We start from the raw sequence: 21959 nt of genomic DNA on the forward strand, positions 1-21959 counted from the left end.
CCCTTTTAGGTTTTAGCTTATTCTTCTGAGACTGGGCAGGGAGAATCCATTGCGCTCTTCATAGAAAGTTGCCCAGCCATTACTGATTTGGTTCAGTGGATAGAGCTTAGACCTGTGGACTTAAGGGTCCCAGGTTCGATTCCGTCAAGGGTACATGCTTGGGTTGCAGGCTCAATCCCAAGCCCTGGTTGGGGCACATGTGGGTGGCAAGCAATCAGTGTGCCACATTGAAGTTTCTACACTCTCCTGCTCTAAAAATCAATGGGAAAATATCCCCAGGTGAGGATTAAAAACACGAAACATACAAAAATACCTACCTGCCTGGCTGGTGTGGCTCAGTGGTTGAGTGTTGATCTATGAACCAGGAGGTCATAGTTTGATTCCCAGTCAGGGCACATGCCTGGGTTGTGGGCTCAGTCCCGTGTGGGATGGGCTTATCAATGTTTCTCTCCATTCCTCTCTGAAACCAGTAAAAAAGAATAGCTGCCTAGTCATGATTATTCCTAACAGAATAAACATTCTTCCTTCAAGCTTGTTCATGCAGACTCCAAGAAATTACTATAACTATGGTAAAACTACCTATTTCTAAGCAATAAATACAGTAACACAGATCTCATACGGCTCCTCAAACTGTGAGCCGTGACCATATTTAAGAGAGGTGTTCTGGTTTGTATAAAAACTAAAACAGGTCCACAACTCTAGGTCCCTTGTCCGAAATTTAGAATGCAAAGGATAACTTCCCTACAGGAGCAGTATCACTGTAGTGTGAGTGGATTTAAGATTGCAGTGAGTCGAGAATCAAGGAAACTATGAAAAACTTTTTTGGAAATGTAGTTTCAACTAACTAATCTATTATTGGTTACATAGGTTTATATGCCTACCTTGTGATCTGTTAAAGCAGGTCTTACAGTGGTGCCTCACACAACGAACTTAATTCATTCCAGGAGCAAGTTTGTTATGCGAAAAGTTCGTTATGTGAAACGCGTTTCCCATAACAATACATGTTAAAAAAAATAATTCGTTCTGTAGCATAAAATATGCTAAGATGACATAAAAAAAGATAAATTTTTTGTTATTATTTTTATTTAGATACATCTAAAAACATAATTTTTTAAAAAAAACACACATTTTTTTAATTTTAAGACAGACTAAGTAGAGTCTACCGAATCTTGCACAGCTTCATCCATTTTCTGCTTTTTGGCCGATGGTTTCATGAAAAACCTGTCCAAAGTCGTTTGTTTTTCTCTTTTCTCCAACATCTGCCGGAAATAACGGACAAGAGTATCGGAGTAAAGATCGTTGATCCTGTTTGCTTCAGCTGAATCCGGATAGTGGGCATTGGTAAACTCCTGAACTGCTTTCCATTTGACCAGGATGTTCTTGATGTCAGCAGTTGGGATTGGTTGATTGTTTGATTGTTGCTCCTCGTTATCAGATGACGCTTCCCTTTGAGCATTGTCCTGTTGCTGGACCAGAAGTGCTTGGAGCTCTTCACTTGTCAGCTCTTCTTCGTGTTCCTCAATAAGCTCCTCTACATCCTCTTCCTTTACCTCTAATTCCAACCTTTGGGCCACTGTAATGATGTCCTTCACCACTTCTGTGTCATCAACTACTGCTTCTTCCTGGGTCCACGAAGGCACAAGCATCTTCCAAGCAGAAATGAGGGTCCTTTGTGACACTTCTTCCCAGGCCTTCTGTATAAGTCGTATTGCCATAAGGACATCAAATTTCTCCTTCCAAAACTTTCGGACAGTCATATTGTCTCCACCAAACTCGCATTCTTCAAACACCTTATTAAAGAGGGCTCTAGTGTAGAGTTTTTTAAAGTTCGCAATAACTTGCTGATCCATTGGCTGAAGAATGGATGTGGTGTTTGGTGGCAAATACTGCACCTTGATAAAAGGATAATTTTCCTGCAATATTTCCTCTAGGTCTTTTGGGTGAGAAGGGGCATTGTCAAGTATCAGAAGGGCTTTGAGCGGCAGTTCTTTTTCCAGCAAGAATTTCTTCACGGCAGGAGCAAAGGTTTCCAGAATCCATTCGTTGAAGATAACTTGGGTCACCCAGGCTTTTTGATTGGACTTCCAATGGACGGGCAGTTTGGACTTAATAACGTTATTTTTCTTGAAAATTCTTGGATTTTCAGAGTGATAAACCAATAGAGGTTTGATCTTGAGGTCTCCGCTGGCATTAGACGAAAACATAAGGGTAAGTCTGTCCTTCATGGCTTTGTGTCCTGGCAATTTCTTCTCCTCTTTTGTAATGAAGGTTCTGCTCGGCATTCTTTTCCAGAAAAGACCCGTTTCATCGGCATTGAACACTTGTTATGGGCAGTATCCTTCATCCTTAATACATTTTTGAAAGTTAATAGAGAACTTTTCTGCTTCTTTCTTGTCAGCACTGCCAGCCTCACCATGCATAGTAACGCTGTGGATTCCACACCTTTTCTTAAATCTAAAAAACCACCCCCTGCTGGCTTTGAATTCTTCTTCATTATCTTGATTGCTGCTACTTCCAGGGACGTTTTTCTTTAGATCGTCATAAATTCTCTTGGCTTTGTGACAGATAATATCTTGGGTTGTTACGTCACCTTTCACCTGCCTGTCCTTAATCCAAATCGCTAATAGCCTCTCCATTTCCTCGTGGATTGAAGACCTATGTTTTTCATGAAATAGTTTTGATACTCCTTTGGCTACTTTGGCTGATTTGATTGCATCCTTATTTGTCAAAATGGTGAAAATGGTGGTCTTGCTGAGGCCAAACTCTTTGACGAGGTCACACTGTTTTACCCCACATTCACTCCTTCTAATTATTTCCTGTTTCATTTCAACAGAAATCACCTTCCTGCTTTTTTTAGAAGCCATGATATAAAAAAAATATTGAGTTTAACTTAAAAGGACGACTGCCGTGATACGTGCGTGATTTAATTCGTAATGAAGAACGATTGCCGCGATACATGCTTAAGTTAAGCGCAGTGACTAACGACTGCCTGCAGTGCCTGCGCGGAAGGATGCAATACATCGGCAGCGATCGTGGAAGCTCGGGCGAAGCAGTCGTGGAAGCTCGGGCGAAGCAGTCGTGGAAGCTCGGGCAAAGCGGTCATGGAAGCTCGGGCGACTTCGTTGTGTGAAACGAAGTTCGTTGTATGAATCATGAAATGAAGTTCGTTGTGTGCAGCGTTTGCTGTGCGAGGCGTTCTTTATGCGAGGCACCACTGTAATTTCATCTACAGGTTGAAACTAGTCATTGTAGCTCAATGGGAGGTAAATGAGATAATGCACAGTAAGTTCCTTAGCACAGAATCTGGCACAGCTAAGCACTGTGGTAAGCTTAGTTTTTAGGGTGTTGCCTTCAGTTTGTACAGAGATAGTCTGGGTTCATTGAATTTACTCTGGGTATAACAGTCCCAGTTACATTTTGCAAAATTTGAATATATAATGTCTAGACTCCCCATAGAGGAGCTGGTTAATAACTGAAAATACCAAGTTCATGTAGACAACTATAGGAATAGGGTCCCTAGGACTGGCCAGCAATCAGGGCCTATCTGTGAGGCAGTCGGGGACCTGGCTTGCACCTGCCTTGGACAGTCACCACCTGCTCACCTGCTCTACCATCCCATCAGGGTCAGCAGCGTCTCGTCACCAATGCCTGCCATAGTCTGCACCACCCCCTGGTGGTCAGCACACATCTAACTTATGCCCATGGGACAATTTGCATATTAGCCTTTCATTATATAGGGTGGATGTGCTGGAACTCAAACTCCAAAAGGCCAGTGTGGCTCAGTGTCCACCTATGAACTAGGACAGGGGTCTTCAAACTACGGCCCGCGGGCCACATGCGGCCCGCAGAGGAGTCTGATCCGGCCCGCCAGGTTTTTTGGGCAGTGAGCGCAGTCAAGGTGTTACAGTAGGAATTAGTAGTTCATATAGTCCGGCCCTCCAGCTCTCTGAGGGACCGTGATCTGGCCCCTCTTTAAAAGTTTGAGGACCCCTGAACTAGGAGGTTGCAGTTTCAATTACTGGTCGGGCATTGGTCCCCAGTGGGGGGCATGCAGGAGGCAGTCAGTTAATGATTCATCATTAATGTTCCTATCTCTTCTTCCTCTCTGAAATCAGGGGGAAAAAAGTGGCTGACATTTGTCAAGTGTATCAGCTGATTTCTCAGTTATCAGAGTATTACAGTGCTTGTGTTCAAGTAACTCATATTTTACTGAATAATGCAACATTCACTTAAGTTTGATTACAGTACATTGTTACAACTGTCCTATTAGCTATGGTTGTTAAACTCATACTCTTCCTAGTTTACAAATTAAACTTTATCACAGGTATGAATGTATAGGAAGACAGTATACACAGGGTTCAGTACTATCTGGTATTTTAGGTATCCTGGGAGTCTTGGAAAGTGTCCGTCAGAGAAGGGGAGACTGTCACTAGCATTTAGCATGGCTTGTGAATATTCCTTACCCAACTTGACGTCATCCCCTGGCACTTCTCACTTGGCCTTGATTACTCTTCCACTTTCAGATTTTCTTCAGGTGAAAGGTTTAAGTTCTAACCCTGCTTCCTGTCCTCCCCAAACTTTAAAACATAAAAAGCCCTCACTGTGGCACCCATTCTCTTCTCTAGCTTTTTGAAGTTTTGATTGTACCATGATTCAGGCAGGCCGATTTCTTTAATCACAAGATTCTTCAAGTTGCATCAGCTCAAGCTTCCAAAATGCCTATGCTGCCATGCTCAGGTACAGAGATCCCTTTTCTAACTCCAAACCTTGACTAATGTCTAGGCCACAAACTCATGCTATCCTATCTACCCTGTTTCCCCAAAAATAAGACAGTGTCTTATATTAATTTTTGCTCCCAAAAATGCGCTAGGTCTTATTTTCAGGGGATGTCTTATTTTCCCAAGAAGAAGAATATAGTACACATTTATTGGTAAATGAAAAGAAAGGAAATTACCTGTATACGGTACGGTAGTACAGTAGTTGTCAACACAAACCAGACTAACTGTGAATCCTACAGTACCAAGAATTTACTTATTTATTCAATGACAATCGTGTCATCATCTTCTGGAACATCATCATAACAATCCAATTCCTGAATTTCCTGGTGAATTTCTTGACTCTCTCAGAATCAGTAGACCAAATCTCTCATGTTTAGCAATAGCATTCTGAGACAGAGCTGGGGGGAGGGGGGGGGGCTTATTTTCGGGGGAATACCTTATATTTCACTAAGAAAGAAACCTATAAGTAGGTCTTACTTTCGGAGGATGTCTTATTTTCGGGTAAACACGGTAATAAAATATGCAAATTGACCATCACTCCAATGACTGCCCCCATGTGGACACAAGATGGCTGTCATAAAATGGCCAGCAGGGGAGGGCAGTTGGGAGGGACCAGGCCCGCAAGGGACAGCAGTTGGGGGCGATCAAGCCTGCAGGGAAGGGCAAATGGGGGGAGGCCCAGGCCTGTAGGAGAGAGCAGTTAGGGTGACCCGGCCTGCAGAGGGAAGTTGGGGCAAACAGGCTGGCAGGGGAGCAGTTAGATATCAGGCTGACATGGGAGTGGTTAGGGGGTGATCAGGCTGGCAGGCAGAAGCAGTTAGGGACACTCAGGAAGAGGCAGGAGAGCAGTTGGGAGCCACCAGTCCTGAAATTATGAGAGAGATGTCTGACCACCCGGTTAGGCCTGATCCCACCAGGCAGTTGGACATTCCTTGAGGGTCCCAGATTGGAGAGGGCGCAGGCTGGGCTGAGGGACAACCCCCACTCCCGTGCACAAATTTCGTGCACCAGGCCTCTAGTCTATAATCAAAGTGTAATATGCTAATTAAACCAGATGTCCTTCTGGACAACCATCTGGAGGGAAGCCCAGGTCCCAAGTGCTTGCCAGCAGCTAGAGGGAGGCCTGGGTCCAGGGTGCCAGAGGGAAGCCACTGCAAGCAGCTGAGGGAAGGCCTACTCTTGCATGAATTTCATGTATCAGGCCTCTAGTTTAATTAATATAATCCTATGGTTTTCTTGTTCTGCCCCATTTGACATTAAGCTCATTATCCTCCACTATGCAACACAAACCCCAAATACTCAAACCCAGTTCCCATGCCTCCGTTAATTTTCACACTCAGGTTGATTGCACATGTTTATTTAATAACAGTTTTACATAGAATGCTAAGAGCACTTCATATTTTACAGAAGGACTTGAAATATGGACTTTCTCTTACTATTCATACCATAGCACAGCCAAACCTAACTCGTAAATAAATGCATTACAATTTGTTTAGAATTTAAAGGCTTAATGGCAATAAAAAGGTGGAAAAGGTATAAATTTGTTTTACATAACTGAATGAAAAATAAACTCAATAGTCAATAAAATTTAATATGGCCTCATGCGCCCTGAAGGAGGTGGTGCCCGATTCGGAGGGGTGATCGCTATGTCCAGATAATCTCCTATCTGAAACTTCTGGGACTGCAGGGTCATGGAATCATCAGTCCCCTTTCTCCCAGACATGGTGCTGCCAATCTCCTTCACCCTGCAGGAAGGAGACCAACTGTTAATGTTATGTGCAACATTAATCATGCAGCTCCATTATCTTACTGCACAAAAATACAGATATTAAGATAATACAAATCTAGAAGAAACCAAGATGGCAGCATAGGTAAACACCTAAACTGCTGCCTCGCGCAACAATTTCAAAACTACAATTAAAAGACAAAATGGCTTCTTTTCCGACAAAACACCAAATGGCGGATGACGCCGGTGCTGCGGGAGGGCCCGGAGGCCCCGGGGCCCGGAATAGGAAGTCGCGGCGGCTTCCCTGGAGGATTTGGCAGCGGCCTCCGGGGCCGGGGTCGCGGCAGGGGCCGAGGCCGCGGAGCTCGTGGAGGCAAGGCCGAGGACAAGGAGTGGATCCCTGTCACCAAGCTGGGCCGCCTGGTCAAGGACATGAAGATCAAATCCCTAGAGGAGATCTACCTATTCTCCTTGCCCATCAAGGAATCTGAGATCATTGACTTTTTCTTGGGGGCATCCCTCAAGGATGAGGTGTTGAAGATCATGCCTGTGCAAAAGCAGACCCGTGCTGGCCAGAGGACCCGGTTCAAGGCATTTGTTGCCATTGGGGACTACAATGGACATGTTGGTCTGGGTGTTAAGTGCTCAAAGGAAGTAGCCACTGCCATCCGTGAAGCCATCATCCTGGCCAAGCTCTCTATTGTGCCCGTGCGTCGAGGCTACTGGGGAAACAAGATCGGCAAGCCCCACACGGTTCCTTGCAAGGTGACTGGCCGCTGTGGCTCTGTGCTGGTGCGCCTCATCCCTGCCCCCAGGGGTACGGGCATTGTCTCAGCCCCTGTGCCCAAGAAGCTGCTGATGATGGCTGGTGTTGATGACTGATACACCTCGGCCAGGGGCTGCACTGCCACCCTGGGCAACTTCGCCAAGGCCACCTTTGATGCCATCTCTAAGACCTACAGCTATCTCACCCCGGATCTCTGGAAGGAGACGGTGTTCACCAAGTCTCCCTATCAGGAATTCACTGACCATCTTGTGAAGACTCACACCAGAGTTTCTGTGCAGAGGACCCAGGCTGCAGCTGTGGCCACCACATAATTAGTTTTATACAAGAAAAATAAAGTGATGATTTAAGCCTGCTAAAAAAAAAAAAAAAAAAAAAAAGACAAAATGGACATCATCCAGAACCATAGGAAGGCTGGCTGAGGGGAAATTCGACAACTAAAAGGAAAGAGAAAAAAAGTATACTGAGTCTCAGAGGAGCTGCTGAAGGTAGAGGTACAGACGTGCACGTGCGGAGGACTGGCAACTGAGTATGCAGCTGGCTTTCTCAATTGGGAAGGAGACAAAAGCTCCCAACTGCTCTGAACTCCAGTTCCAAGTGAGACTCTAGGGACCCAGACTCGTTCGGGGAGAAACTGGACTGTCCAGCAGCGGGCAGAACTCGAGGGTGGCTTTCTCTCAGAGGTGCTGGCAGCGATTACCAAGGGACACTGAGACCCAGGGGCCTCTTAGGGCAGGGCTGATGGGAAGCCATTGTTGTCTGCTCTGCCCTGAGACTCCGCTCCATCCAAGCTGAGCACAGAGGCTTTTGCAAGTCTTCTCCCATTAGAGTGTCTCCAGCACAGAAGTTCTCCCAGTGCAGACACAGCTGATCCTCACAGCCAATTCCTCCCAGTGATACTATCAAGGCTTAACTACAAGACTGTGCACACAGCCAACAAAGAGGTGCACCAAGAGAGTGCACCAAGGCTATCTACCTCAGGTAATTGGGGAGGCTGAGCCACTGGGCCCTATAGGACACCTAGCACACAAAGCCACTCTATCAACACAGGGAACCAGCGAAAATGTGGAGACAAAGAAACAGATTACAAATGAAAGAAATAGAGGAAAGAAAACTACTGGATATAGTTCAAAACCATGGTTATAAGGTTTTTCAAGAATTTCCTAGAGCCAAAACCGGGGAGAATCCAAGATGGCTGCTCGGGTAGGCAACTAGCCGCAGCCGCACACAACAATTTCAATAAAATACAACTAAAATATAAAATGGACATTACCCAGAACTACAGGAAAGTCGACTGACTGGAAATCCTACAACAAGAAGCAAGGAGAAAACCAGAAGGAAGCGCGGAGGAGCTGTAAAAGCCCAAGGTACGGAGACACGCGGCGCGCGGAGAGGATGGAGCCGGAGAGGAGGGAGGCCGAGTGCCTGGCTGGCGTTCCCAAGCGGGAAGCAGAGAAAAGCTCCGATTGTGCTGGGCCCAGCTCCAACTGCTCTGAACCCCAATTCTACGCCAGACCCTGGGGACCCAGGCTCACCCATAGGGAGCTGGGCTGTAAGGCGGAACCCCAGGGAACGGCGAGAGGAGGTCCCGGAGGCGCGCACAGTGCGCGAAGAGAAGGGCCGGCCGGCTGTGTCGCGGGATTGCCCTGACGGGAAGGAGACAGGGGCTCCAGACTGCTCTGAACGCCACCTCCAACTCCACTTCCAACTGAACTGAACCCCAATACCGGACTCATTGGGGGAGAGCATAGACAGTTTGGCAGCAGGCGAAAATCGAGGGCACCTTTCTCTCAGAGGCACTTGCAACAAGTACTGAAGGACTCTGAGTCTCAGGAGTCGCATAGGGCGGGGCTGACGGAAGCCAAGGCCGTAGGCTCCACCCTGAAACCCCGCCCCATCATGAAAGCTGCCTGCGAAAATGCCTAAACCAAATAGATCACAAACGAAAGAAATGGAGGACAAAAAGCGACTGGATATAGAGTTCAAAACCACACTTATAAGGTTTTTCAAGAGTCTCCTAGAAAAGGCCGATAAAATAAATGAGACCTATGAGGATATGAAAAGGGATCAACAAGAAATGATAAGAGATCAACAAGAAATAAAGAATACATTGTCTGAAATAAAAAATATTTTACAGAGTCCTAAAAACAGAATAGAAGATCGCAAGAATCAAGTCAAAGATTTGGAACATAAAGAGCCAGAAGACACTCCTCTGCAGAAGCTAGAAGGCAAGAGAATCCAGAAAATTGAAGATGATGTAAGAAACCTCTGGGACAACTTCAAACGACCCAACATCAGAATTATGGGGGTCCCAGAAGATGAAAGAGAGCAAGATATCGAAATCATACTGAAAGAAATAGTGACAGAAAACTTCCCCCACCTGGTGAAAGAATTGGACTTACAAGTCCAGGAAGCACACAGAACTCCAAATAAAAGGAATCCAAAGAGGACCACACCAAGACAAATCATAATTAAGATTCCAAGAGCAAAAGACAAAGAGAGAATATTAAAAGCAGCAAGAGCTAAGCAGGTAGTTACCTATAAAGGAACACCTATACAACTGTCAGCTGATTTCTCAACAGAAACCATGCATGCCAGACGGGAATGGCAAGAAATATTCAAGGTGATGAATAGTAAGAACCTACAGCCAAAGATAATCTATCCAGCAAAGCTATCACTCAGATTCGAAGGTCAGATAAAGAGCTTCACTAATAAAAAAAAAAGCTAAAGGAGTTCATCACCACCAAACCAGAATTATATGAATTGCTGAAGGGGGTTCTTTCAGAAGAGAAAGTAAATAAAGATAAAAATTATGAACAACAAATACGTAACTATCAACAAGTGAATCTAAAAACCAAGGAAACTAAAAAAAAAAATCTGAGGAACAATATTGACTATTGAATATAATAGAATCAGAGGTATGGAAGGGGAGCGAACTGATGATTCTTGGGGAAAAGGGGAGAGGGAGATGTGGGAAGAGACTGAACATAAATTGTGCACCTATGGATGAGGACAATGGGGGGGTGGGGAAAGGACAGAGAGTGGGGTGAGAAGGGGGGGGAAAGGAACATTTGTAATAATATGAACAATAAAAATTTATTAAAAAAAAGAATTTCCTAGAAAACGCCAATAAATTTAACAAGACCCTCAAGGATATGAAAAAGGATCAACTAGAAATTAAACATACACTGACTGAAATAAAAAATATTATTCAGAGACCTATCAGATTAGAGGAATGCAAGAATCTAATCAAAGATTTGAAATACAAAGAAGCAAAAATCACCCAAGCAGAAAAAAGAAAAAAGAATCCAAAAATATGAAGATAGTATAAGAAGCCTCTAGGACAACTTCAAGCATACCAATATCCGAATTATGGGGATGCCGGAAGAGAGAGAGCAAGATACTGAAAACCTATTTGAAGAAATAATGACAGAAAACTTTCCCCACCTGGTGAAAGAAATAGACTTACAAGTCCAGGAAGCACAGAGAACCCTAAACAAAAGGAATCCAAAGAGGACCACACCAAGACACATCATAATGCAAATGCCAAGAGCAAAAGACAAAGAGAATATTAAAAGCAGCAAGAGAAAAACAGTTAGCTACCTACAAGGAAGCACCCATACGATTGTCAGCTGATTTCTCAACAGAAACTATGCAGGCCAGATGGGAGTAGCAAGAAATATTCAAAGTGATGAATAGCAAGAATCTATAACCAAGATTACTCTACCCAGCAGAGCTATCATTCAGAATTGAAGGTCAGATAAAGAGCTTCACAGATAAAAAAAAGCTAAAGGAGATTATCACCACCAAACCAGTATTATGTGAAATGCTGAAAGGTGTTGCTTAAGAATAGGAAAAAGAAAAAAGGAAAGACAAAAATTATGAACAATAAATACTTACCGTATCTATCAACAAGTGATCTAAAAATCAAGTGAATAAAAGTCTGATGAACAGAATAAACTGGTGAATATAACAGAATCAGGGGCATAGAAAGGGAGGCCCAACAATGCTAGGGAGGAAAGGAGTGTGGGGTGTGCAAGAAGAGACTGGACAAAAATTGTACACCTATTTATGAGGACAGTGGGGAGGGTTAAGGGATGAAGGTGGGGTGGGAACCAGGTGAAGGGGAGCTCTGGGCGGGGGAAGAGAAACAGATGTAATAATATGGACAATAAAGATTTATTTTTAAAAAAATTTACATCCCAGCTTAAAAAAAAAATAATAATAATACAAATCTAAATTCCTTCCACTAATGAGGTTCACTAAAGAGGTTACCCCCATCAGTTAAAATATATCAAAACGAAAAGACATTATAGGAGCTAAAAATAAAGTTACCTGCCAAAACCGCTTTGGCTCAGTGGATAGAGCGTCAGCCTGCGACTGAAAGGTCCCAGGATCGATTCTGGTCAAGGGCATTTACCTTGGTTGCAGGCACATCCCAGTAGGGTGTGTGCAGGAGGCAGCTGATCGATGATTCTCTATCATCGATGTTTCTAACTCTCTATCCCTCCCTCTTCCTCTGTAAAAAACCAATAAAATATATTAAAAAGTAAAAAAATAAAGTTACCTACCGATAACCAGGTCTTTTAATATCGGTAAAAACAATTGCAAAGTTGAAGTGTGTGCCCTTCTTTCTAGCTTCTGGGTAGACTTCTTTTACTAAACTAGTCAGTTCTTTCAAGGTTGCATCCATCCTGAATTTAAAAAACAAAACATATTTCATTAATCAGCAATAATATAACAATATAGACATACAGAGTTAATTGTGTCTGAATTGCAATTTATGTCAGAAACTGTCATGGTTTTATACTTCAGTTTTATAATCTTAAAACATATAATCCTATGCGCTCCCCAAATATTCCCTTTACTGGCTTCAATACTTGAAATTTGATGAATTAAATTCAGACTGTTATTGCTAACAGACTTCAAAATTATTTATGCTATCTTTTGTTGCGATGTAACATCTTTTTGGCCTGGTGATTTACCCCTTTAATGGTAGTTAGTCCAAATTAATACAAACACTTAAAATAATTGTTTCATTCTTTCCAGGACATATACTTTCCCTCTGGAATTAGAATGCACATTGGATTGAATGTGACAGGAAAGCAGTTTCATGAAGATGTGCAGTGTTTTTCCTAAGAAGGAATCTTATGGTGAGTTTTACAATAGATGGAGCCCAGAAACAGATGAAACAGGAAAAATTTGACAAAGCACAGGCTCCTTTCACAATGTATATTCTTGCCCTGCACATATTTATCTGAAACGTAGAACTTATTGTCTTTTGAGTTAATATGGCATAATCTAGAAATCTTTTAAAAGATAAGCAACAATAAGGTAATAAATCAATATAAATTTTTATAGTTTTCTTTCATGACAACTGGGAAATGAAATGGATGACCTGGAACTTGGAACATTTGCCTAATAGGGCACTATAAAATGACTCAAGGACAGCAGGCACTGATAAAGAATAAGAAATCTAGCCCTAGCTGGCTCAGTGACAGAGCATCGGCCTGAGGACTGAAAGGTCCCAGGTTCGATTCTGGTCAAGGGCACATGCTTGGGTTTCAGGCTCAATCCCCATTAGTGGGCGTGCAGGAGGCAGTTGAACAAAGATTTTCATCATTGATGGTTCTTTCTCTCCCTCTCCCTTCCTCTCTGAAATCAATAAAATATTTTTTTTAAAAGAAATTTAAAATACATCATCAAGCAGGAAGCCAAATGCCCAGCAAGTTCACTTAGTTTTAACTTTGCACCTACTTACAAATCTCCACACTACATCATACTCAAAACCATGGCTTTAACCATACAGATAGTGAAAACATCCAGGATGACTACATCATTGTCCTCTCACTACCGTGGCCGAATCTTTCATATGCCCAGAACAGAACAGAACAAAACAAAACAGAATTCCCCACAAAACATGCCTTTACCATCAAAACTACCACCACCCATTTTGTTGCCCAGGTCATAAATCTAAGCACTAATTCTTCAAATCTCTATTCTATTGTTTACCTCCTAAACACAGGTGAAATTTATTTTTCTCGCCATTCCCACCATTACTGTTTTTATTTCAATCTTTCCTTATTTAACTCTATATGTTGGCTTCTTTTCACCTCTGTCTCAGTTGTGGTTTTTATTAAGTTTTTCTTTTTGTATAAAACATATGTCAAGCAAGCATCACCTGTTTCCAACCTCGGGGAGGAGTCCCATTTTGTATAGGGCAGCAAAGAGTATAACAACATCCACCACCAGAAGCAGCAGCCCAGAATATCACTTCACTCCATGGTTTGCAGGTTGCCAAAAAAAAGCATGAACATTTTATGTCCACTAAAACAGCAGTCACCAACCAGTGGTCCACGAACCACAGGTAGTATGTGAGGTTCAAAAGGTTGGTAACCGCTACACTAAAAGACAAGCAAGATCCGCTTCAATAAGTGATGTACGCAGGTCCCCACTACCAGCAGGTCTCACCCTGCAGAGAGGCGGGCTGTATGCATGCCTCTTGTGTGGAAGATCCTGGATACAGCAGTGGGGTTGGGTGCCACATGATGTGTAAGCAGAACAAAGAACACACATCAAATCCAGAATAGGAAAAGAGATCCCAAACAGATATCTCTTTGCAAGGAAATGCTCTGAGCCCAAAGCCACTTTTCTGCAGCCTCAGCAAAGGGTGAAAAGCTGGGCCAGACTGCCTTTCCCAACTTGAAACATGTTATTTAAAGGGGAAAGGACGCTTAGGTGGCATGGCTCAACCTATGAACCAGGATTTCACAGTTCCATTCTCAGTTAGGACACATGCCCGGCTTGTGGGCTCAATCCCCAGTGTGGGGTGTGCAGGAGGTAAACTGATCAATGATTCTCTCTCATCACTGATGTTTATCTCCCTTCCTCTCTGAAATCAATAAAAAACAAACACATAAATGGGAAAAGCCACATGAAAGAATCCAATAAGTTGTATGCCAAATCTCACCAATCTGAAATAGCTACATTAACATCACTCTAAGCATTTTTTATATATGCATAATGCAATATTATAATACTTGGCAATATTAAGTATTAATACTTAACTAATACAGGACAAATCAGATATTATACATATTTTTTTACAAATTAGGTATACTTCAACTTGAAATTGATAGAAAAAAAAACTGAAGTCAAATTGAAGGAATTGTAAAACATCAGAGATTCTGTCTACTCTTCCTCTCATTTTGTATTATACTTCAGCTTATTTTTCCTTTGTCAGAGTTCAAATTCTATTCTGCAACCCTAGTTATTTTAACTTTGTCCCCAGTGATCTCGAATATTGGTATGAAGTCTGAAGCCAGAGTTTTTTTTTAATGTCTTAGAGGTAACCCAATATCTGATGCTGTTTATTGTAATCAATTATTCCCGGATAATTGATTACTATAATCAATTATTCCCAGATAATTGATTATTCCAGGATAATTGATAATAGAATATTAATTATTCCTGGCTAATTAACATGATCTCTGAACGCATAATAATCTAGACACTCAGTGTATATCCTATATAATAAAAGGCTAATATGTAAATTGTCCCCTCAACCAGGAATTTAACTATCAGGCAGGCCAGCCAATCACCCATGTCCCCTCCCCCTGGTCAGGCTGGCTGGACCCCACCCATGGACAAACTCATGTACCAGGCCTCTTATATATCACACACACACTGAGTGGCCAGATTATTATGCATTCAGAGATCATATAACCGGCCACTCTGTATATTTAAGTGTACCAGAAAGGATTCTGTCTTCTTTCCTAAAAACAACTTCATGCCGAAACCGGTTTGGCTCAGTGGATAGAGCGTTGGTCTGCAGACTGAAGGGTCCCAGGTTCGATTCCGGTCAAGGGCATGTACCTGGGTTGTGAGCACATCCCCAGTGGGGGGTAAAGGGGGGTGCAAGAGGCAGCTGGTCGATGTTTCTCTCTCATTGACATTTCTAGCTCTCCATCTCTCTCCCTTCCTCTCTGTAAAAAATCAATAAAATATATTTAAAAAATCAATCAATAAATAAAAAATAAAAAAAATAAAAACAACTTCATATTGGCATCTTGCTCATAAGGAACTTGGGGAATTCTGCTCTCATATTATAAGTTCTGACAGTGTGAGTCCTCCACAAGCTTCCTACCTGCAGAGGACCATCTTCTCAGACCAATAGGTGGAGGAGTGCCAAGTGCTGCTTTATAACCACTAGTCTAAAACTGAGTACAAAAGAAAACAAAAAAGCAAGCATAGAAAAGGAGAAAAACGACAGACACACAAAAAAATAGCCCTGGCAGGTGGCTCAATGGTTAATGTTGGTCCACCCACCAAAGGGCCTCAAGTTCAATTCCCTGTCAAGGGCACATCCCTGGTTTCCTAATTCAATCCCAGCACAGGTCAGGGCCAGTGCAGGAGGCACCAATTGTCTCTCTCTCTCACATGGATGTTTCTTTTTTTCTCTCCCTTCCTTCCTCCCTCCCTCTCTCTCAAAATCCTTAGGGGGAAAATCCTTTGGTGAAGATTAACAAATATTAATTTTAAAACAACAAAATAAAGCTGAGTATAGGGGTGAAGAATGCCAAGAGCCCCCTTGGGGCCAAAGTCTTTGCTGGTTAAGTGTGAGGGTCACAGTCAATGTATCGAACTGAAGCTCCCAGTTATTCAATCAAACACTAATTCAGCCAATGGATACAGACACGTGTGCTGGGGGGTGAGGTCAATAGGGGGGAAATAATCTTGTAATAGCTATTTACAGGTGGGGGGGGGGGGTACTTGAAATATTAGGGGGACCACTCTGTGAAGTATATGATTGTCTAACCACTATATTGTACACTTGAAACTAATACAAATATGGAATGTGAAAAAATAAAAACACCCCCCAAATAAAAATAAAATCAATAAATAAAAATTACAGAAAAACAAACAACAACAAAAACCTACTAATTCAGGTGTTGTGTAAGGTGCAAACAGTCCCAGGGATGCTGGATGTGATCACAAGGTTAAACAACAATACTTTACAGTGTAGCTGTATTAAATGCATTTTCAACTTATATTTCCAACTATGATGGGAATGGCTTCACTGGGACATTACAATAACCTCATGGTAGGTCAAGGAGCATCTGTATAGGATTAAAGTCTATCAACAGTTAGACTTTAAAGAGATTCCAGACAATATGAGCACACCTGATTCAATCAGTTAGGAGGGTCTTAGGAGGCTTCAAACACAGTTCATGTTTGAGAGTTCCAGCTTCCAGATAGCTTGCCCCACAGATTAGGATTTAAATGCTCAGGCACTACAATTGTGGAAGACGAGCATGTCAAGCTCAAAGGCTAACACAGGCCAAATAAGCAAGGTTTAAGTTTATGTGGGCCACAAAAAAACAAGATTCAATTTTCATAGAAATGAAGGTTAATTTTGAATGAAATATGCTGAAATAAATGAGTAAACATTAACATAAAATCATAGAACATTTTAATAAAAGTTAATTTTTTACTTGAACATTAACTTACCACACTGAATAACTGCACAAATTAACAAGCATATCGCAAATAAACCCATTTTTCCTATTCTCTGAAAGTGAAATATTTCCTGTTGCACACACCAAACAAGTCAGTACAAGACTAATGATGTGGCAATCGGATACTATTATAAAATATTCACTGCTAGGATTAGTGGAGAGATATGGTGCGACTGGGCTTAAGCTGTGTAAGGGAATTATTGAATGCTACATGATTATAGTGAACAGACATTAGTGAATGTTATAATAGGATATTGTAAAAATTAAGTTATGCCCTAGCCCAGTGATTGGCGAACTCATTAGTCAACAAAGCCAAATATCAACAGTACGATTGAAATTCCTTTTGAGAGCTAAATTTTTTAAACTTAAACTTTTTCTAACGCCACTTCTTCAAAATAGACTCGCCCAGGCTGTGGTATTTTGTGGAAGAGCCACACTCAAGGGGCCAAAGAGCTGCACGCGGCTCTCGAGCTGCAGTTTGCCGACCACAGACAGCCCTAGCCGATTTGGCTCAGTGGAAAGAGAGTCAACCTTCGGACTGAAGGATCCCGGGTTCAATTCTGGACAAGGGCACATGCCCAGTAAGGGGCTGCAGGAGGCAGCTGATCAATGATTCTCTCATCATTGATGTTTCTATCTCTCCCTCTCCCTTCCTCTTTGAAATCAATAAAAATATAAAATAAATTTTAAAAAATTAAGTTACAAAAATTTTACTGCAATGTTTCTTACATACTATTATATTGCTGGACCCACAAAAATATTCGTTGTGGGCTCGATGTGATAGCACCTCTGTGGCATCTGGCTTGTTCCCCCAACTCCACAGAGTGCCTTAGGTTCCTCTTGATTTCCACTCCTTTTTCCCTGATTTGTCTCAGGGCTGCCTGTTACAGCTCTTCAGTCCACGTCTACAAACTGAGAGTTCCCAAGCTTTGTTAACTAATCTCTCTCATTACTGCTTCTGGGGAGAGCTCCTCCAGAATGTCTTTGGGCACCATTCTGAGGCACGGAAGTTGTCTTCCTTGCTTGGTTCCATTTTATGGACAGTTTAGGACAGGATTTTTTTGTAAGCCTTTTTCTTGATTAGAATTAGAGGGTCACTTTCACCCTTACATCTTATTTATTGGCAGCAGCTTTTCTATTCGGCATCAGCTCAGCAACCACTCGGGTTTTGTTATTATTTTTGGATGCTACGGTAGCTAAGATTCAACATCAGGTGACAGTGCTCCTGCACAGCACTGCTCCCTGGGCCTGTGGTCTCAGCATCCTTTACTCGACCGGGAGCCCCTGCGACGCCTACCGCGTCTCAACAGTCTACATACAAACTACTTTCGTACGGAACAGCCACAATTCTTTTCAAAGCAAAGGGTTCACAATTAAACGCGAAGCGGCCAAAATCTTCCGTGCGCGCGCAGCGGCCGCAGGCCTGCGGAGGCGCCCCGCCCGCCCGCCCGCTCACCAGGTGTAGATCTGCAGCTCGCTGGACGGCACGTTCCCGCGGGAAAACTCGTCCATGCGGTGGTGGCGCCCGTTGTTGGTGGTGAAGACGCGCAGCAGCAGCGGGCACGTCTGCGGGCAGAGGAAAGGCAGGGGCTGGAGCAAGCCGGCCCCCCTCCGCGTCCCGCCGGCGCTCCGCCACCTCATCCCCACCCCTCACCTTCTCCCGGTCGATTGGCTTCTCCGGCTCCTTCTTAATTTCCTCCTGGGTGACGCGCGACTCCACCGCCATCTTCCTCCTGTGGTCCCCGAGAAGCCCACTCTGACCTCCGACCCCGGCAGCGAGCGTGCGAATGAAGCGTCTCGCGAGAAGCTGGAGGCTTAAAGGCGAACTGGGTGGGGCGGGCGGGGCGGGCGGGGCGTCCTGCGCTCCGGCGCGAACCGGCGGCCGCCTGCGCCTGCGCGTAGCGGAGTCCTTGCAAAGCTGGCCTCGGCGTCCTCCGAGGGAAGACTCTGGGCAGAGAACAAACTACTGGCTACGTGAAACTACAACTGTGTGAAACAGCAGACTTCGACAAGCATAATAGTAGTGAACAAGCCGAAGACAAAATAATATGTACTATTTGAATCTATTTTTATAACATTCAAAAGCAGGCACTACTATATTGCTCAGAATGTATTCCCAGGTGATAAAACGGGAAAAAAAAAAAAAAAAGGGTGTGTGTGTGATCACAGGGGCAAAGGAGGTGCTTCTGTAGTGTTGGCAGCATTCTTTATATATATATATATATATATATATATATATATATATATATATATATATATATATATAATCCTCCCCTGAGGATATTTTCCCACTGATTTTAGAGAGAGTGGAAAAGGGAGGGAAGGACGGAAACATCGATGTGAGAGAAACAAACCCATTGGTTGCCTCCTGCATGAGCCCCACCTTGGAGGAGCCTGCAACCAAGGTACATGCCCTTGACTGCAATCGATTGGTCCACACGTTGATGTTTTATCCACTGAGCCAAACCAACATTCTATTATTTAAATTAGGTGGGCTTACACAGTTGTTTGATTTTAAATTGTTCTTTAAATAGTGTTTATGTTTTACACACTCTTTTTAAAAAATATGTTTATTGGTTTCAGAGAGGAAGGGAGAGGGAGAAAGAGAAAGAAACATCAATGATGAGAGAGAATCATTCATTGGCTGCCTCCTGCATACCCCACACTGGGGATCCAGCTGAAAACCTGGGCATGTGCCTGACTGGAATCGCGCCATGACCTCCTGGTTGTTAGGTCAATGCTCAACCACTGAGCAAAACCGGCTGGGCAGGGGATTATTAAATAAAAAAATAATAATAACATACAGCATTCATACAGAAGAGTGTAAAAAATACCGTGTTTCCCCGAAAATAAGACATCTTTCAAAAATAAGACCTAGCACATGGAAAGATAACACATCCCCTGAAAATAAGACCTAGCGCAACTTTGGGAGAAAAAATTAATATAAGACACTGTCTTATTTTCGGGGAAACAGGGTAGGTAGACAGAGAAAGAGAAACGTTGATGTGAGAGAGAGAGATATTGTTTGCCTTCCACATGAGCCCAACCAGGACCAGGGATTGAGCCTAAAACTGAGGTACTAGCTCTTGACTGGAATCGAACTTGCTTCCCTTCAGTCCATAGGCTGATACTCTAACCACTGAACAAACCAACTTGAATAGATCTTAAGTTTTAGTTTAGTCACTTGCTAGCTAGTTAATCTTGGATCATTTACCTACTCTGAGTCACTAGATTCCTGATCCACATCCTGTATAATAACGAGGAGATATACAGCTGAAACCGGTTTGGCTCAATGGATAGAGCGTCAGCTTGGGGACTGAAGGGTCCCAGGTTTGATTCCGGTCAAGGGAATGTACCTTGGTTGCGGGCATATCCCCAGTGGGGGGTGTGCAAGAGGCAGCTGATCGATGACTCTCTCTCATCGATGTTTCTAACTCTCTATCTCTCTCCCTTCCTCTCTGTAAAAAATCAATAAAATATATATTTTTTAAAAAAGAGGTGATATACAAATTGACCCTCACACCCTTGCACAAGATGGCTGTCCCCATGTGGTCAAAGATGGTCGGCAGGGGACGGTAGTTGTGGGCTATCAGGCCAACAGGGGAGGTCAGTTAGGGGCAACCAGGCCAGCAGGAGAGGGCAGTTGGGGGCGACCAGGTCAACAGGGGAGCAATAAGGCATCAATCAGACTGGCAGGGGAGTGGTTAGGTGGTGATCATGCTGGCAGGAAGGCAAGCGATTGGGAGCCAGCAGTCCTGGATTGTGAAAGGGATGTCCAGCTGCCGGGTTAGGCCCAAATAGGGATCAGGCCTAAACCAACAGTTGGACATTCCCCGAGGGGTCCCAGATTGGAGAGGATGCAGACTGGGCTGAGGGACACACACACTGCATGAATTTTGTGTACTGTGGGGCATGCGGATTGTCCCTCTCCTGGGCCACAGGCACAGGTATAGTCACTGGTGCCTGGGACCTCGGTGCAGGTGGCTTATCCTTCTCCCAGGCTGCAGCCCCAGCCACTGGTGCCCAGGACTATGGGGTGTGCAGCTTATTCCACTCCCGGGCTGGGCCACAGGTGCAGATGCAGGCGCTGGCACCCAGTGGGCAGCTTGTCCCTCTCCCAGGCTGCAGCCTTGCTGGTCCCCATTCCTCTCTTTAGAGCTCATTTGTGCCTGGCTGGTTCCCATTCCTTTCTCCCCAGTGTTAAGGGTCTAAGCCATTACGGTGTGATGGCATGAGGGTGTGACGGCCATTGGCATATTAGCTCTTTAGTATATAGGATACCCAATAGCCTGTTATGAGAAATAAATACATCTAAAATAGTTGGCTTATGCCCAGCTGGTGTGGCATAATGGTTGAACATTGACCTATGAACCAGGAGGTCATGGTTCAATTCCTAGTCAGGGCACATACAAGAACCAACCAATTAATGCATACATAAGAAGAAACAACAAATTCATGTTTCTCTCTCTCTCAAAAAAAAAAAAAAAAGTCCTGACTGGTTTGGCCCAGTGGATAGAGTGTTAATCTGTGGGCTGAAGGGTCCCGGGTTCGATCTGGTCAAGGGCACATGCCCAGGTTGCGGGCTCAGTCGTTGGTTGGGGGTGTGCAGAAGATGGGTGATCATGATTCTCTCTCATCACTGATGTTTCTCTCTCTCCCTCTTCCTTCCTCTCTGAAATCAATAAGAAAATTTAAAACATTTAAAAGTAAATATCTACTGGTAAATTAAAAAAAATACATTTTATTTATTTTTTACAAGAGAGGAAGGGAGAGGGACAGAGAATTAGAAACATTGATGGGAGAAACATTAATGCCTCTTGCACACCCCCACTGGGAATGTGCCCACAACCAAGGTACATGCCCTTGACTGGAATCAAACCTTGAATCCTTCAGTCTGCAGGCTGACGCTCTATCCACTGAGCCAAACTGGTCAGGGTTCTACCGTTAAATTTTAATATGGCAGCAAAGTAGGTGGATCTTTCTCACACGTTCTCCCAGAAACAAACTAGGAATAGAACTAAATTGGGGAACACTTATACTGAATTACCAATTGAAGACTAGCTGAATATAAGACTCCCCCCCCCCCTTTTTTTTAAAAATATATTTTATTGATTTTTTTTTTTTTTTTTTTTTTTTTTTTTTTTTTTTTTTTT

The 21959-nt window shown here is 43.4% G+C and overlaps 1 protein-coding gene and 1 pseudogene across 2 annotated transcripts; one reads left to right on the forward strand and one right to left on the reverse strand.

Moving 5' to 3' along the window:
• Window positions 1–6119: 6119 nt before the first annotated feature.
• SAP18 (Sin3A associated protein 18) lies at window positions 6120–18608 on the reverse strand. The gene is made up of 4 exons (XM_084878660.1): window positions 18461–18608; window positions 18263–18372; window positions 11860–11982; window positions 6120–6523 (listed from the first exon to the last, which is right to left on the reverse strand). Exons 1-4 carry the CDS (start codon window positions 18530–18532, stop codon window positions 6367–6369), a joined length of 462 nt encoding a protein of 153 aa, XP_084734786.1. The 5' UTR covers window positions 18533–18608; the 3' UTR covers window positions 6120–6366.
• On the forward strand, window positions 6720–7638 carry LOC311619912 (small ribosomal subunit protein uS5-like; annotated as a pseudogene). The gene has a single exon. The product of its transcript is annotated as a small ribosomal subunit protein uS5-like (transcript).
• Window positions 18609–21959: the final 3351 nt, after the last annotated feature.

The sequence above is a fragment of the Pipistrellus hanaki genome (genome assembly GCF_964339955.1).
Source record: "Pipistrellus hanaki genome assembly, chromosome: 3".
NCBI lineage: Eukaryota > Metazoa > Chordata > Mammalia > Chiroptera > Vespertilionidae > Pipistrellus > Pipistrellus hanaki.